The sequence below is a fragment of the Phragmites australis genome, chromosome 4 (genome assembly GCF_958298935.1).
Source record: "Phragmites australis chromosome 4, lpPhrAust1.1, whole genome shotgun sequence".
Taxonomy (NCBI): Eukaryota; Viridiplantae; Streptophyta; class Magnoliopsida; order Poales; family Poaceae; genus Phragmites; species Phragmites australis.
The window spans coordinates 34654156-34670327 of record NC_084924.1 but is presented as its reverse complement, the minus strand read 5'-3'; the positions used below and the strand labels follow the sequence as shown (position 1 = coordinate 34670327).

Sequence of the window (16172 nt, the reverse complement as noted above, 5' to 3'; positions counted from 1 at the left end):
CATTGAACTGAGAGAGCTAGGACTGAGTGATGTCTAGAAACATCCTTTTGCCATAAATTGGGCAGACCGGGACCGTTCACCTACGCCGGCTCACCGGAGCAGACCAGCCTGCCTCTTGCGACGATGAGTATATTATTATTCCTCCTGTCCGGGCCTTGCTCGGCCAGGCACACCAACAGATTCCTTCCCCACTCACGAGCGAAGGACAGGGGCGAGATCATCGCGAGCGGACCCTGCTTGTCTGTCCCCGTCCCGTCCACTCCACGGCCTCTCCTGTTGCGTTGGGTGATCGCCCATCTCCCTCCCGCGGTTGATTGATGACGAATATGCGGTCGGCGAAAAAGGGGTCGCCACCATTGGCGCACGACACCTCGTTTTCGGCGCGAAGCGCCGTAGTGTGACGGGGCACGTCGCCCCATGCCGGCGCCGGCGACAAGCGCCCGCCCGGGCCGCGCGGCCGCTGGAGAGGCGACGTGTCCAGCCGCGTGCCGGGAAAGTACCTGGCCTCATCCATCCAAGAGTAAGGCTGGGAGAGACACAGCAAGGGGCATGGAGAAATAATACAATTTCCAACAGGGTTCTGAGCATGTAACAAATGTATAACACAAACATTGGAGATGATGCAGTGACCGCTTACATGTGAAATTCGTATATATGCTCTGGGCTCAGAGAATTAGCAGGTCTCAGTTACGCACGACAGATGTATTACAGTCTTGACCAAAATTGCCGCTGAATTCTCTCCTCACTGCCCTTTCAAGCCAGAATAAGTTAGCTCATTTTGACTATGGTCCTAGAGTCTATATGCCATAAATGCAATCACCCAAGCTTTCCGATCTCCATCTTTTTCTTTATAGCGCGATGGCCATGGTACACGAAAGAATCTATGATGCCAGCAACTGTGAAGATACCTGTGAGGATATAGATGAGATGGGTTAGAAAATGTAGCCTTTCTTTCGCTTACCACGTACAGTGATTAAGCATTCTTGAAAGCACCAAAATAGTAAGGAGTACCAAAATAGATATGACAGACCTCCAACAATAGCACATATGCTTGTCAAGAAGTGAAGAAGCGATGTATTTTCTTCAGTAAAATCAACCTGTCAAGGAACAGTAAGACAAACTAGTTACTTCAATATAGACTATGACCAATACATGTAGAGATGGTTATCTTCACATGATCACATGTTATCCAAAAGAAACCAACATGATAAGTGTCAATTCCAAGAAATAAATGCACTGCATGATTTTGCTTTTAGAGCAAAAGGCTGATTGAATATCCAAAGTTGCAGGTTATCAATATATAAACCACACAGAAAAAGAGCGCATTAACAACTCAGGAATGGCCACAATCACAGTGGTATCCTTCGTCACCTTGATTGGTGAAAACTCGTAGAAGAAATATACACCAGGTGGAGGCCTAGGATAGCCGATTGCCTCTCTAAAGTGTTCCGTCACAGAAAACTGAAAAAGAAAATGAAGAATTAACAGCAAACTTAGGCTTCAGAATAAAGTAGCCATTAAAATCGGTGCTATTTACCTGATTTGAGTGGATCTTCCGCCCCCTAATATCTGTGTAGATTGTAGGAACAACCTGTACAAAAGAGATGATTGGCAAGTTTAAACAGACAGGATTGAAATCTCTTCATATTCCTGGTAGCTTAAGAACAAGCAGTAATATTAAAGAATATCACCATTAGTTGTAGTTACTAAATTTTTACCTTCACAAAATACTGGTACATCCCTGCTAACCCATTGGACTGATCATGTGTCCATTCCACTCTGGAATACTCAAGAAAATTAGGCCATGGAAAAATTGTAGAGCAAAGTGAGATACAGACTATGATCTGAGATACAGATTATGATCTGAAGTGTAGTCTAAGTTCTCAAGCATACCCATCAAGAGGATTGATAACACCAGGGAACTCTTTTCCAAAGGACAGTTTGTTTATCTTGTGACTTATCTGTTTCAGGGTAAGTGGGGAATGGACCATTATCAGTTTACAGTTATGATCAATATTGGAAGTGCTTCAGTAAGGATAGGAGAACTTAATTCCACTTGCATTGTAAGTTTCTGGTTGGAAGTTCAACAGATCTTGCAGGAAGCTAAATGACTGGTCCAAGCTTTTCCCAGGGGCAAAGTGAAAGTTGCCGGCTACTTTATTCACATCTACAAATCCATGGATGTTGCAACCTTCCCCTTGTTCATCTTTTAACCTTTGAACAAAGCCCTCTCTCTTGCACTGGAATGTGAGTCAATTAAAGAAACCATAACAACGAAGTATGCACAACAAGCAGTATGCACAGATCAGTTGCACACAGCACAAACTCTTAGCTAAGTCACTTAAGAAAACAAGCAGTATGCACAAACAAATTAAGGTGATTTGCACATTCATGTAGCTTTTCAGAGAAATGTGTCGTATACGTTCAAACAGGTCATTCAATAAGAAGCAATATGGATGAATCATAACTCCTAAGGCTATTCAAGTATTCTTGCAATAGTACAAATATATAATGACTATTTCACCAGGAGTTAGTACTTAGTAGCCTCACAATAATTTGTTAGATCATAAAGAAACACAACCCATATGACACATATCATATACACCAGACACATAAGTCAGCTCATGCTCTAACACAGAAGTTCTACTAGAAATTTCTAATTTATTGTAGAAGCTATTGCTTTGGTAAATATAAGTGGCTCCTTATGTACCAGATAACAAGACCAAGGACCCAAGGACCGATCACACATCACAATAGAGAGCCACACATATGGGTCTTGTTAAGACCCATTTGAATGAACATAAGTGCACTATATTGGAAAGACTGAAGAAAAATATAAAGCACACAATACCTGATCAATTAATTCTACATTGGTGACTGCCCACCCTTTCTTCCGATAGACATCCCGAACTTCTTCACAAGAGTTGCAACACTGATCATCTGACTGATAAAGATGTAAATGCATGATTAGGACTTCTAAGAGAATGCAACAAAATTCTAAAGGAGGAAATTATTCATGTTTATTTACTGAAGGGAGACCATGGGACAAAAGGCATCAGTAACAATGTCAGAGATGTATACCTCCTCAGCACCATAGCAAGATCCACAGTAAACCTCATTGTGGTCAAGCCTCCCACCATGCTTCTGCAATGGTCTTTCAATCTATACGAGAGAAAGAGGGGGGGGGGGGTTAGTTCAAGGAAGAACATCATCCTGTAATATAAGTAAGTAGTCACATATTTCACATTTGACATTCAAGGAAGATATCAGCCTCTTTCAGCCCACCAGCGAGCCTGAAATCTTTATTATATAATTGGATTCTTTTATGTAGCATGAAGTTATCAACTGCAGTTTTACAAACAATAACAGTTGTCAGACCAGGCGGTTACTGGTTCGCCGATTCAGCAGTCAGCCCACCAGTCACACCAACGGTTCTTTCAATATAAAGATTTTAATATATTTATGCTATTGTTAGCTCTATTTAAATAATATTAAAATATTTGACCTTGCTAGCTTAATTTGTATACGAACAAGAATTGGTGAAACCTGTGATAAATCATACCAGCAATCAAAAGGCCAAGGCAGCAAAAAAAAAAAATGCTGCACAAGCAAAATCCAAGGACGCTACCACAAAAGAGGGTAGGAAAATCTCTACACAACGGCTTCATCTTCCTTGCAGCCGCTGTGTTTGATTTCATCTCCGTGCAAGTTGGGGCACATATGGCGAAGGTTACGGCTGCTGGATGGATAATGGACTAGCATCCAGAACAGAAACAGGATAGAAGGATGATAGGATTAGAGAGAATGAGAGGGAGGGTGGGAAGGCTGGAGAAATGGGGAGTCCTAGACTCACGAAATAGTTATTGATGGCAACAAGTTGACAAGTCGCCACTCCAAAGAGTTTTCTTTCAGTTCTCCTTCACTTAAAAAAAGGCTCGCTTTGCTTACCCTATCTGGTTCATTGGTTTCCAGAAGGAAAAAAACACCCAGATTGTCCATTTTTCCCTTTTTTTTCCTGATTAAATTGCATGAGCAGTCTCTGAGATAAGCCAAGCCACTAAAATCAGCAGTTCTGCACTAAAGTTGACAGTTCTGCCTTTTGCCAATTCAAATGCAAGTAGCCTGTGTTCCACCACTATAAGCCCCCAGAGTATCCAGTTGATCCAAGCGGGTACTGTAGCAAAAGTTCACATGGAGGATGCCTTCTTCCTTACCAAGTTATTTATTTCTTAAATAGTTTGATTAGCTTCCTAGGACATGGATTGGTTGTTGGCATCGTATCCTTATTTGTTAGGAGAGCCCTATATATGAAGAGGCTTACTGTAATCATTATTGACAAGCAACAAGAATGAATCAGAGAAGTCACCCCCGGTCTATAATATCCTCTTTCTCCTAAAGCCCCTCCCCGTTCAAGCCGTTCCATGTGGCCTTCTTCTCTCAGGTGGTTATCCCAATAATGACCTAAGGATCATAACACTTGCATCATGTCTTTTATTTTGCAAATTCCAGAAGGCGAACAGCCTTGCTTAGAAACAAACACAAGTTTTAACTCATCTTCACTATGATCGGTTATATTTTTGCTGATTCATGGGTTGGAAGTCAAGAACATGACGTGGAAAACAAATGTGAAGTTAGGATGGCTGAGTTTGTTTTAGTATAGGGAATTAAAAGCAATTGCCAAATGTTACAATTCAATTATACTGCGAAAGTGCGAAACAAACTTAAGTACACTACATCTTACCCCGTCATGGTTGTTTCTTGATTCTCTACTGAGCCTAAGTAGTTTCTTCCTGTAAGGCTGTAAACACTGTGCACTGTGCATAAGCACAACATGAACAGTCACTACTCTCAAGGAAGCTCTAAAGCATGGCTAATCAAATAATATTAAAGCCCAAGTTTGTTAACACTAGAACCAGATATCTTCCAGAGCAAGGAAAGAAATCACAGGATTTGCTAAAAGCAGGCCCAACTATAGCAAACATTAGGTAACACCAGAACCGTTTCGCTCATACACTAGTTCAAGTTAAAAAAAAAGTGGGATGACATACCTTAGGTGCACCAACACCATCTTTTCTTGATTCAATTACATTATCAAGATGATCAATTCTTTTCTTTATTATGTCATGTCTCTGCAAAATGGATGTTCAGCCCTTCAGGCAACAGATATATGCAGTAGAGCTCGGGAAACAATTTGGAAGATGTAAAATAAACACAAAAGAGGAAACTAATGAAAACCATTTACACATACTATGTCATAATGTTGCTCTCCACTGACATCCATCGTATCAACAGCAACTAGAGAACAAGGAAGAGCCGGGAATGTAACATCGAACTGCAAAAGTGATCATGTATATTAACGATTCAAAAGAAGAAAAATCCACATACAGCAGAAATGATATATATTCTAGGCTTCCCCAAATTAGTAAACATTCTCAGCTAGCTTGCCACCAATTATTCTCATTTTTTAACAACATAAACTCTAAGAATATTTTATTCACTAGTTGCCAAGTTGTAATGCTCCAGGAACATAATATGAGGACGATCTGAGGTCTATCAAGCTTTAAGCAAATAACTCCATACTTTGCAGAACTAAATGTCATAGAATAAATTGAAGTGAATGAAAGATGAGAAAGAACATAAAATTTTAGCACAACTAGATTTTGGTTGCTAGCTTTCCAAATAAGGAAAAAGCAATTAGAAGTACAAGAAAATTGGAAGGTTTGCAACATAGAAAAAATAGTAGCATTTGCACTAACGTTGATATGTAGTCTTTCCCCTCTTGATGTATCAACAGTGAGCTTACTCTCTGTAGCAGAATATAGATACAGACCTACAGGAAAGCTATCACAACAGTAAGTTAAAGCATAATGTGTGAACTAACTAGTGATAGAGGCAAGGAACAAACAGAGTCAGAAAGCCAGAAAGGTGATCAGATGGCAATGTTATGGGAAAAGGTACTTGCAGCATCTAACAAGTTAAACTGTCTCTTTTCGATTTTAGCACGCCAAAATAAAAGGGATCAATGATAGGTATGGGCAAAGGTGATCACATACCATCATATGTCGATCATGTTGGCAGAAGGCACCAATAATTTAGCATCACGTACAAACAACAAAAGGATGACAAAATTCTGAAATCTTATTGAAACCTAGTTGGCTATGGGGAATCTACACAGGTCTAATGCAACTCCACTAGGTTACTAATCTTATGGCTAAGGAACTGCAGCATCGAAAAATTAACTGACCATAAGTGTTAAATGCACACAAAGTTATTCGCGAAAAGTCACACTAACTTGACCAAATCATCACAAAAAGGGTATAAGAACACGCCCACCAGTACTCTGATGACATCAACTAGGACACAGCATCGAAACTGAAACAAAACCATCACGAGATAAATCATGCTGCCGGCAAATTAATCCGTGTACTATCTTATGCCACCACCTATTATACCAAGCCCTTTCGATTTAACATCCGTACCCGGATTCTGGTGCATGTTAACGGGGCCGCAACTTCAACGAACTAATACTTCCAATTCACACCATTGATATGAAAAGGCGCAAAATTCATTCCACCACAAACCACTCTCGTTTCGCATCCAAACACATGCACTTATCCAACCGTACGCAAAGCCACCGAGATGGGATGGCGAGATCAAACTGTGCCGCAGCGGTACAGCGAATTAAAGGGATCTGAGGCGAAGATGTGGGTAGAGAGGAAGGGAAGGGTGGTGATACGTACGGATCTCGGAGAAGAAGAGGAGGAGGATGGCGAGAGAGGAGAGGATGGTGATGAGGCCGCCGGAGAGGGTGCGGCTGTAGAAGTCCTCGTTCACCTTCGGGTAGGCGTCCAGGTTCCGCAGCTTGCTCCAGAGCTCCATCGCTTCAGACAACGCCTGCCGGAGACACTGCCGGAGCCCTGGGACGACGAGGAGATCTACGGCGTCGGCGTCGCCGTGGTCGCCGCGAGAAATGGGGAGGGTATCTCTGGAATTTGTCGGAGCAAGAGGGGGGTGGTAGTCGGCGATTTTGTTTGGATTCGTGTTGGCCTGTTGGGCCTGCTGGAACGAGGGGAACTAGCGGATTGGCGTGCTTTTGCCGTGCCCTTTTTTTACACAGAATAGGATAAAAAGAAGATTAAAAAATTGTATTTATTAATTTTAGGTATTTTAATATTTATTTATAAATTTATTAATTTTTAACACATTCACTTAATTATGGGAAAAATAATATTATTTTTATGCATGCACATAATTTTAATATGTAGATGACAGTAATATGAATCTAACAAAATTTGTTTCATATTTTTTTGAGTTTTAAATATTTTTCTGTGCATTTGGATTATTCAACTGATTTATCAATATAACTATTATACCTTTCACTATTTTCTGTGAATTTCAAAAAAAAAAACATATTACACATGTAAATACGTATATACATACATACACGTATATGTATATATATACATATATATATACCTATGCAGGACCTATATAAACAGTAGCTATATTGTATATGCTACATTATCAACAGTATAAATGCTACAGTAACTGCAGTGCCTTAGCCTATGAGAGGTCTCCAAATCTTCCCTAGTTAATATATAGTATAGATTACTCGTATTTGCTAAAAAAAATTTCTTTCTGCGATTCATTTTCTCTTAAACCTAGATGATTGGGGATTATTTTTGTTTCTAAACTATTTTCAAATAAATTTTAAATAAACCATTAGAACAAAAATAAATCTTTTGGGACGCCACGATGGGTAGATAAACGTTATCTAATATCTAACTATAGAGTATATACATGAATAGGGTACATCGTGCATCTAATAGATAATTTCGGATATTGTGGATCCGAATCTATGGAACCTGATATACTCAGAAATTACAAAAACTTGTATCAGAAAGATATCGATCGGATTAACTGACTCGAGTACGACTAGTATTTCTGGATTCTTTGACCGACAAAACAAAGGACCCCTTATTGAGCACGGTAGATCCAGGGTAATGTCAAGACCCTTATATAAGGCGAGGACTCAAACCCCCAACGGAGGATAACCCACGATAGATCAACGCATACACAACTCGACGCAAGCACCAAGACCCTAACATCAGAGATACTCGACGATTTTAACCCTAGATTAGTTTAGATCTGATCTACTCTATTGTAATAGGTCTAATCACCTTACTTGTACTCGAGACAATCCATATATAGTCTTATCAACACAAGACGTAAGATATTACTCCACATCGGGGGGTTGAACCTATATGCATCATGTGCCTTGTTCCTGCTCGATCCCTGATCTCGAAGTTACCTCAGTTCAATTACAGATATATTATCAGGAACTCATCTTCGACAGTTGGCACGCTAGGTAGGAGCCTTCATCTATTTTTCAGAATCGATCATGTCTCAAGTGCGCGTTTGTTTTGGATTCTCCGACACCGACTTCTATGACCACTTTGAGTCGATGGCAGTCATCTTCGCATCGTCTCCTTCCAGTTCGGAGATCACCTTCGAAACAATGGCATACCACCGAGACAATCAAGGTGAACTGATCTACACCGGTATAATCGAGTCCAGCCCATTGGACGCATACAGTGAGGTGGGACACTCGAGTGGGATCCCAACAAGTATAATGTTCTTCAGTTTATGGACACCGATAGCAAATGTGAAAGTCAGGACAGTGGCGATGACAGCTCCATCGATGACCAGAGCAGTCGAACAGATCGATTCGTGTTTACGGCCAGAGCCGATGACACACCCATCGAGCAAAACATGAAGGATCTAGACACCATGATGAACGGTGGTGAAGGAATCCTCGAGGATCTAGTAGCAGCCGCCCAAGGCAATGGTGTCACTGGAGGATTTCCACTAGGGACGTCCACAGTTGGGGCTATATAGGCCCCTGATACCACACATCATCGACGGGCGATGAAAAATCAAGGGAACCCCATCATCGACAGGCGCCAATGGTATAGTCTTGTAAGGCATCAAAACTCAGGTTTTCAACATGTTGAAAGCTTACTCGAAATGCTGAGTGAAGGAACTTCCCTCGGTACTATGGTTCATTCAGATCTTGACTAATAGGGTCACCGGTGAAACTCATTTCTTTTTAATCTATGGAGCAGAAGCAATGCTTCTGACTGAACTGCAGTTTGGATCGCTGTGAGTGGAAAGTTATTCAGAAGAGGCGTAAGAGCAATTACGAGCGAATGATATCAATCTACTCGAGGAGTATTGTGATCGAGCGTCTATACGAGCGGCTAAATATCAACAAGCGTTGCGTAGATATCACAGTCAGAAAGTCCAACCCAGGATACTCACTGCTGAGGACCTTGTTTTACGAAAGGTGTAGAAATAGGCTAGGCATCATAAGTTATCACGTAAGTGGGAAGGACCCTACGTAGTAGTTGAAGTCAATTGATGTGGATCAGTATGACTATCTACTCTAAATAGTGAAGAACTCAAAAACTTATGGATCATCGATCAACTCCGATAGTTTCATTCATAGATAAGGTAAATGAAAGGTAAGTCCATTACATTTTGATCAGAGTGACTATCCTATTACATATTTTTATTTATGACCTGCATAAGCTCACACTGAGTTGACAGAATGGATTTGCTTAGCTCTTCCAAATAGTGAAGTTCTACCATCTCCAAGAGTTCAGAAGTATGTGAACCCCTACTTACCCTCGAACTAGTCGATGAACCTCTTTTGCTCCTCCTTAGGGTGGCAGCTGATCATTTCGAGGACCTATTGCCGACCAGCATAAGGGCTAGGGAGAGTGGACGAGATGAAGACCCTGCTAGAGCTGCTGACCGACATCGACGATGCCAAGTAAACCTCAGCATGACACAGAGGTGATATGATGGTTGTCGACGGAGAGGACGACCACACTTTCTTCATCACCGAAGGCTCGGGGGCCCCATCGCTAAAGACCTCATCGGTGACCTGGTCGATTCACCACCATCTTCACCTCTCTTGTGCAGCCCGCGTCGCTGACTCTTATGCTTCCCTCTCCATGGCATCGGCGTCGAGGAAGCGCTGAAGGTGCCTAGTGAAGGGTCGATGACATCTAATGGACATTATGTTGCCCCTCCTCTTATGCCTCTCAATTGATTCCTCCTCATTGGAGGAAACAATGATGACTCCCATCGGAACAACGGCGAGAGGCCTTGGGATGAGAGATCCCACTTCTTTGATTTTTGGACATTGCTCGGGAGATGACAGTGGAGTGGAGGCCATGGTTTCAAGCTCCACAAGTTTCTATTGAGAAGTGCGCAGGGAGAAGGGAAGGAGATTGGGGTGAAAATGAAGGGTCCCCTATTTATAGTCACGGAAGCAGATCGAACAGAAAGGTTTGCAGCCGTCAAGATCTGATAACGACGGTTGAAATTCTGAGGTCGCTTCGGGTGCATGGTGATTCAAAGCTGACGTGCCGGGCAGAAGCCGAGATGTCACCAAGGCATTAAGGCACTTCCAATATCCGTGCAAAGGGATGCCACGTTGTTATGACACGTCAAATCAAAGTTTGCGGTGAAAACGAGCATGAATGGGGATAGGGTTTTAATGTTCACTTGTCCGACTATTTGAATTTACTCGATAACCATAACATAACCATAGCCATACGCTTGTAGGTTTACTCCTTCGAGCATGTGGTCAAGAATAATGAATCGATGCTTACGCTCTACTCTCCACTCGATCCAGTCATCGAGCAGAGAGTTGAGACTACATCTCATAATTTGATGCTTATGCTTCACTCTCTATTTAAATATCATGTTAACCAGAGAGTTAGGAGTTAGATTATTTAATGTCAGCGCTGATGCCCTACTTTCTATTTGAACTCAATTATTGAGCGAAGATTCAAGGGTCACGTCAAGTATTTTTTGATGCTATAGCTCTACTTTCTATCTTAATTATCACATCAAGCAGAGAGTAAGGGGCTACATCACATACTTACAATGTTGCAGCTTTACTCTCAACTCGATCTAGTCGTCGAGAAGAGAGTCGAGGGCTACATCATATACTTTCAATGGTACAAAACCAACAGATGCATGTGTTGAGTTGATGACGAACAACTACACCTCATAAGGTATAACAACATTAGAGATTGTCAAACATCTCACGCCTAACGGCCCACAATGTTCTGAAGTTCTAGTTGGTTTCATGTGTGTTCTCCATTGAGTTCATATTCGCGTGATGGTCAAACACGTAAGTCGGTGAAAGATTACAAAAATCATCGTGCTATTCTCTATTTCTAAGTTTTATACTATTCTTTTTCTTATTCTTGAGGTTACTTCGAGTGTTTACTCGAAGTCTGTTGCATCTAATAATATGTCTAGTTGAGCTTTCAGGTATCGACGAATATTCGATAAATAAGCTTCAAGGATGGTTTTAGCATGAACTAATCGGTTTTTGCATCCACTTATGCTAACTCTATTTCATCAACAAGGGAATAGTGGCAAAAGCATAATGGACAAGCAAAATAATAGTAATGTTTACAGACATCCCTAAACTAAGGATCAAGTTCAAAGCATTTCGAGTCAAGGACCACAGACAATCAACTAGAAAGTCTGCCTTCGCTTTCATCGTTAGGCAGCCTGAGCACTAAGGACTCGATGAAGGCATAGACCAGAGGCTTGACACTATGAATGATCTTTACTGCTTCCTCTTCCAAACAATCGAACCCATCCGTCACTACTGATGTGTCGAGGTTGGGGTTATAGCTTTTGAGGAGACCAAGCATTATCTCAGCGCTTACGGAGGCTGACTGGTTCATGCGGTCGAAGGTCTGGTCTTTCAGCTTTTGAAGCATAGTGGCCATGATGTCCCGTTTGGTAGCTATAGCATTTTGTTTAGTAGCCATAGTGTCTCGTTCGGCAGCCATGGTGTCACATTCGGTAGACATGTCTTTTTAGTCATCTCTCGCCTTCTTTAAATCACTTCTGAGTTTTTCCAGATATGTGTCCTTGTTCATAATGGTTTTCATTTGTTCATCAAGCAGAGCATCTTTATTCCTTAAGAATGACTCAAGGACTGGGAAAGCAAACAAAAGTCAATTATCATCCATTGTCCGATATTTGAATCACATATTAGTGATCGTTAGATAGACTAACCGTTAATTCTTTCTAAGCTAGCAGTAAGTAGTGCATCTTGTTCTTTTTGACAGTTGTTATGGTCAACTTTCAAATACCGAGCCTTGGCAGCAGCTACCTGGACACTTTCAGCCTTGAGGAGATCCTTTAATGACGCACAAGGATCATCAGTTAGGGTCGATGCTGGGGTCTCAGCTTTGTTGGCTTGCAGGCTTGTTTCAAGTGCATCCATAGGAGTTTTCTTTACTTGAGGAAGTGAAGGCGACGTCACGAGGGAAGATGGAGTCAAGTGGTCGGATGAACCGCTCGTTGTCTACTCTTTTGACTTCTTCGAGGAGGATGGTCTGCCATTAACAAGGTAAGGAAGGAAAAGGAAGGCCACAAGCCAATATAAGTATTCAGGTCAAACCTCTTGGTCATTAGAATGCGTGAAACGATGTTCGACTTCTGCCTCTTGATGGTTATTTTCTTCTTCATCATACCAGCAGTTGGGGCTGGTTGTGTCGAAGGGGTGACCTATGAGTCTGATGAAGTTAAGGAAGCCATTGCCTACAAAAAAATTAGCCCACAATGACTCGTCATCATTCTGGACTTATCGAGTAAATCCTCAGAAGAATGACCAATGTAAGGAGGCCAACTTGATACGAGTTACCTCTCTTACCGAGTCATCGTGCACGTTGGTTTCTCGAGGAAGTGATTGTGGGGATGCACCAGTTGATCCCTATAGTAAGCCCCCCACTCCATATAGACCGGGCGTCAGTTGGAATATGCTTGATAGTTAGGATAACAACTAAATAAATGATCATCTAAGGATTCAATTTTAGTACCAATTGAATGTTTCCCTGCATACGCTTGAGGGGTGGTGGGTCGAATGGCGAGGATGATCTCTTGGATCGAAGAGACCCTTCAGCTTCTTAATAGATTAGTGTTTTCCCTTGTTGCTAGAGCCGAAAGAGGAGGTGTCCTCTTGACGGAAGGCTGCAACTTGGAATAAAAAAGACGAGTCAGGTCAAAACAAGCAATCAATATTGTTTTCTCAATCCAAATAAATTCTCACCGGTGGTCAAGGATTCTTAAGGGAGTAGGGCCAAACAGGACATGGTTGTGCCTCTTTAGCAATCAATTTTCTTAATCAAGCAGCTGTGTCCTGCAGGGACAGGGCTAAAAGAAAAAAAGAGTCACTCAAAAGAGCTCGACTGCAGCTATATAAGTAGTAAAATGCTAACTAAATCTTACATTCGGCCGCGTCTTGAGAGTTATCATTGTCTCTAGTATAGTCCCAAGCGAATTGATCTCGCGCTTTCAAGGGGCTCAACTTCGGCTAATGAAGTCTTTAGCCATATGCCATCCGGTCAAACCACTCTGCCTAAGCTTATCAATCTTCTTGGCGTAGTGTGCAGTGTGGTCGAGCTCGCGGTGCTTTTTCGACCAGGATGGATTTGGGTGAGGTTGAAGGCCCTTATAGACTAAGGGAGAGGTGACTGGGTCGAGGTTGGAAACAAAAAATCAATTCTTCTTCCAATCTTTCTGCCAGGAGGAGATTAGCACAACCAGGATATAGGAATTCTCCATTCTGTTCGTAGTTGGAAACCATAACCTCCTACACATTTATTTTCAATATTCTTTTTCAGATAATAGAAATACTGGAACAAGTTTAAGCTCGGTGTGATACCGATGAAGGCTTCGCACAGATGGACAAATACACTAAGCATGGAGATCGAGTTCATATGTAAATGGTGTAGCTCAATTTGGTAATGGTTGAGTATGTTGAGAAGAAATTTGGAAGGGTGGATATTGAAACTGTAGTGGAAAAATGGTTCAAACACACAATTTCATGATCAAACTGGCAGGATGGAATTCCTCACTTGGCGTTGGCCTCCAGTTGGCTAGATCATGAGGAGGAACGATTCCTTCACCTTCAAGTTCTTGAAGCTTCAATTCTTGCATCATTGAGATCGCCCAGGCCTCGGTTAGGAGCTTCATCTCATCCAGATGCTTGAGGAAGTGTCGGCAACCTTCAAGCTGGTTTCTTTCTTAGGCGAGGAAGGAGATGCGGCATCCGCGAAAGGGTTGGAAGCCATGGAGTGAGATTTTTGTGCAGTAGCGCGTGTTTGGGTGGAGAAAGGTGAAGGCTTGAGGTAGGAGATTGGCGGAGAGAGGATGAAGAATAGTGTCGGAGGGTTAACTCCTGTCGCAGGGATCCTGAGGGACCCCTTTTTAGAGATTCGACTGGGGGGATGATTCTGAATAAGTTTGCCGGAGAAGTAAATGGATGTAAATGCGATGGCTGGTGGGGTGGAATGATCTAATACGGAACGAAGTAAACGCACTGGGGGTTTAGACAGGTTCGGGCCGCATAGAGGCGTAACACCCTACTGCTGTGTGGATGTTATAAATGTCCTGAGAATGTCTCTCAGGAATGTGCTAGTTACAAGAATGTCTATCTATCCTAGAGCCTAGGGCTCCTTATTCTTTGGCTTCTATGCTCGTACGAAGGTGTTCTTCGATCTGTGTGTATCTGTTGGCTTTGGGTGCTCTTGGACTTCTCGATTTTCTCTACTTCCTTAACTTCTTTAACCTTCGCCACCTGCCTTTGTCCGTGCTGCCGGCCGCTTTAAATACCTGCCGGCGGTAGCGTGCCCCGAATGGGAGGGCACGAGTTCCAAGGCACTATAAATGGAAAGGGCGTCATCATAGCCCCTGTGCGAAGTGACGGGGGTTGAAAACGCGCCCCGCGCCCGGTCATCAGTCGTCATGATGGCACTGGCATCAGGCGCCGTGAAGAGGGCCCACCGGGCAGCCACAGAGCGGCCCGGCGTGCCCGCCCTGTCTTGTTCGCCTGCCACAGCAGCGCGGCAGAAGGAACGCCTTGGGCCTCGCGATGCTATCCCGAGGCGCGCCGGATAGCGCGGGATGGGACCCGTGCATTTAATGTCCCCACGCCCTTCTGCCAGAATATGGCAGGAACTGACACCGAGCGTGGCGGGAGCAGTTAGAGGTGACAGGCCACACGCGCTCTTAAATGCGGCCTCGGGCCTTTCGCCGGCTGACACCTCATCGCTGGACCCCTGCGGGGGCCACTGACGGAGGGGCTTCCTGGGTCGTCGGGGAACCGAGTGCTCGGGGGTCACTGTTCACCTCCCCGAGCACTCTCTCCCGAGAACGCCCTTCCTTGGTCCTCGGGGAACCGAGTGCTCGGGGGCCACTGTTCACCTCCCCGAATACTCTCTCCCGGGCATGCTTGTACGGATCCTCGGGGAACCGAGTGCTCGGGGGCCGCGGCTCGTAGCCCCGAGCACTCTCTCCCGGAACTTCCTTCACTGGGTCCTCGGGGTACTCGGGTGCCCGGGGGGTCACTGTTCACGGCCTCGGGCACACCTCTCCCGGTACTTGGCTCTCCTGGTCGTCGGGGGACTCAGGTGCTCGGGGGTCACTGTTCCCTCCCCGAGCACTTTCTTCCCGGTCACCTTAGTCTTCGCAGATCATCGGGGAACCCGGGCACTCGGGAACCACTGACTGTGGCCCCGAACGCCCTCTCCCGGGACTTAGTCTTTTTTATCTTGCGGAGGTGACCCCGCGGGATGGCGCCACATGGCGGATTGCTGGCCTGGCCTCGGGATTTGGGGACCCCTGGTTCCTGATTCACCGACAAATAGCTATAGTGCAAGTTGGTGCAGATAAATAGCTTGATACTTAATGTCTTTTTTGGTAACCACTCCCATTACAGTGACATCTCGTTCAGTGTGAAAGACGAGATGATGGCTTTGTGCGAATCTTTGCACGTCCATTTGAGTGCATTAAATGTGTCTATACCGAACGGTTCAAATTTCAAAGATTTCTTTTTAACTCTACTCAAAGATGGATATCGAGAAGTCGAGTTTTCAAGCTTTTCTTGAGTCTCAAGTGCAAACAACGGCATGGCGCTCGACCTAATCGTGTTTCCACTCGATATTTGGAACATGATATTCTTTTTTCGATTCTTTCGACTGCAAGCTTGATCTATCATGCTCGACTAGGCTTAGACTTGGCACTATTCGAGTATGCGCTTATAGAAATCCTCCTTGCTGAATAGAGTTAGG

At 43.5% G+C, this 16172-nt stretch overlaps 1 protein-coding gene across 1 annotated transcript; it reads right to left on the bottom strand.

Moving 5' to 3' along the window:
• Window positions 1-550: 550 nt before the first annotated feature.
• LOC133916207 (uncharacterized) lies at window positions 551-7064 on the bottom strand. Its single transcript, XM_062359779.1, has 13 exons — window positions 6741-7064; window positions 5757-5830; window positions 5249-5332; window positions 5049-5129; window positions 3082-3162; window positions 2852-2944; window positions 2061-2240; window positions 1894-1961; window positions 1719-1779; window positions 1538-1591; window positions 1372-1461; window positions 1031-1097; window positions 551-908 (listed from the first exon to the last, which is right to left on the bottom strand). The coding sequence occupies exons 1-13, from the start codon at window positions 6877-6879 to the stop codon at window positions 817-819; spliced, it is 1164 nt and encodes a 387-aa protein (XP_062215763.1). The 5' UTR covers window positions 6880-7064; the 3' UTR covers window positions 551-816.
• Window positions 7065-16172: the final 9108 nt, after the last annotated feature.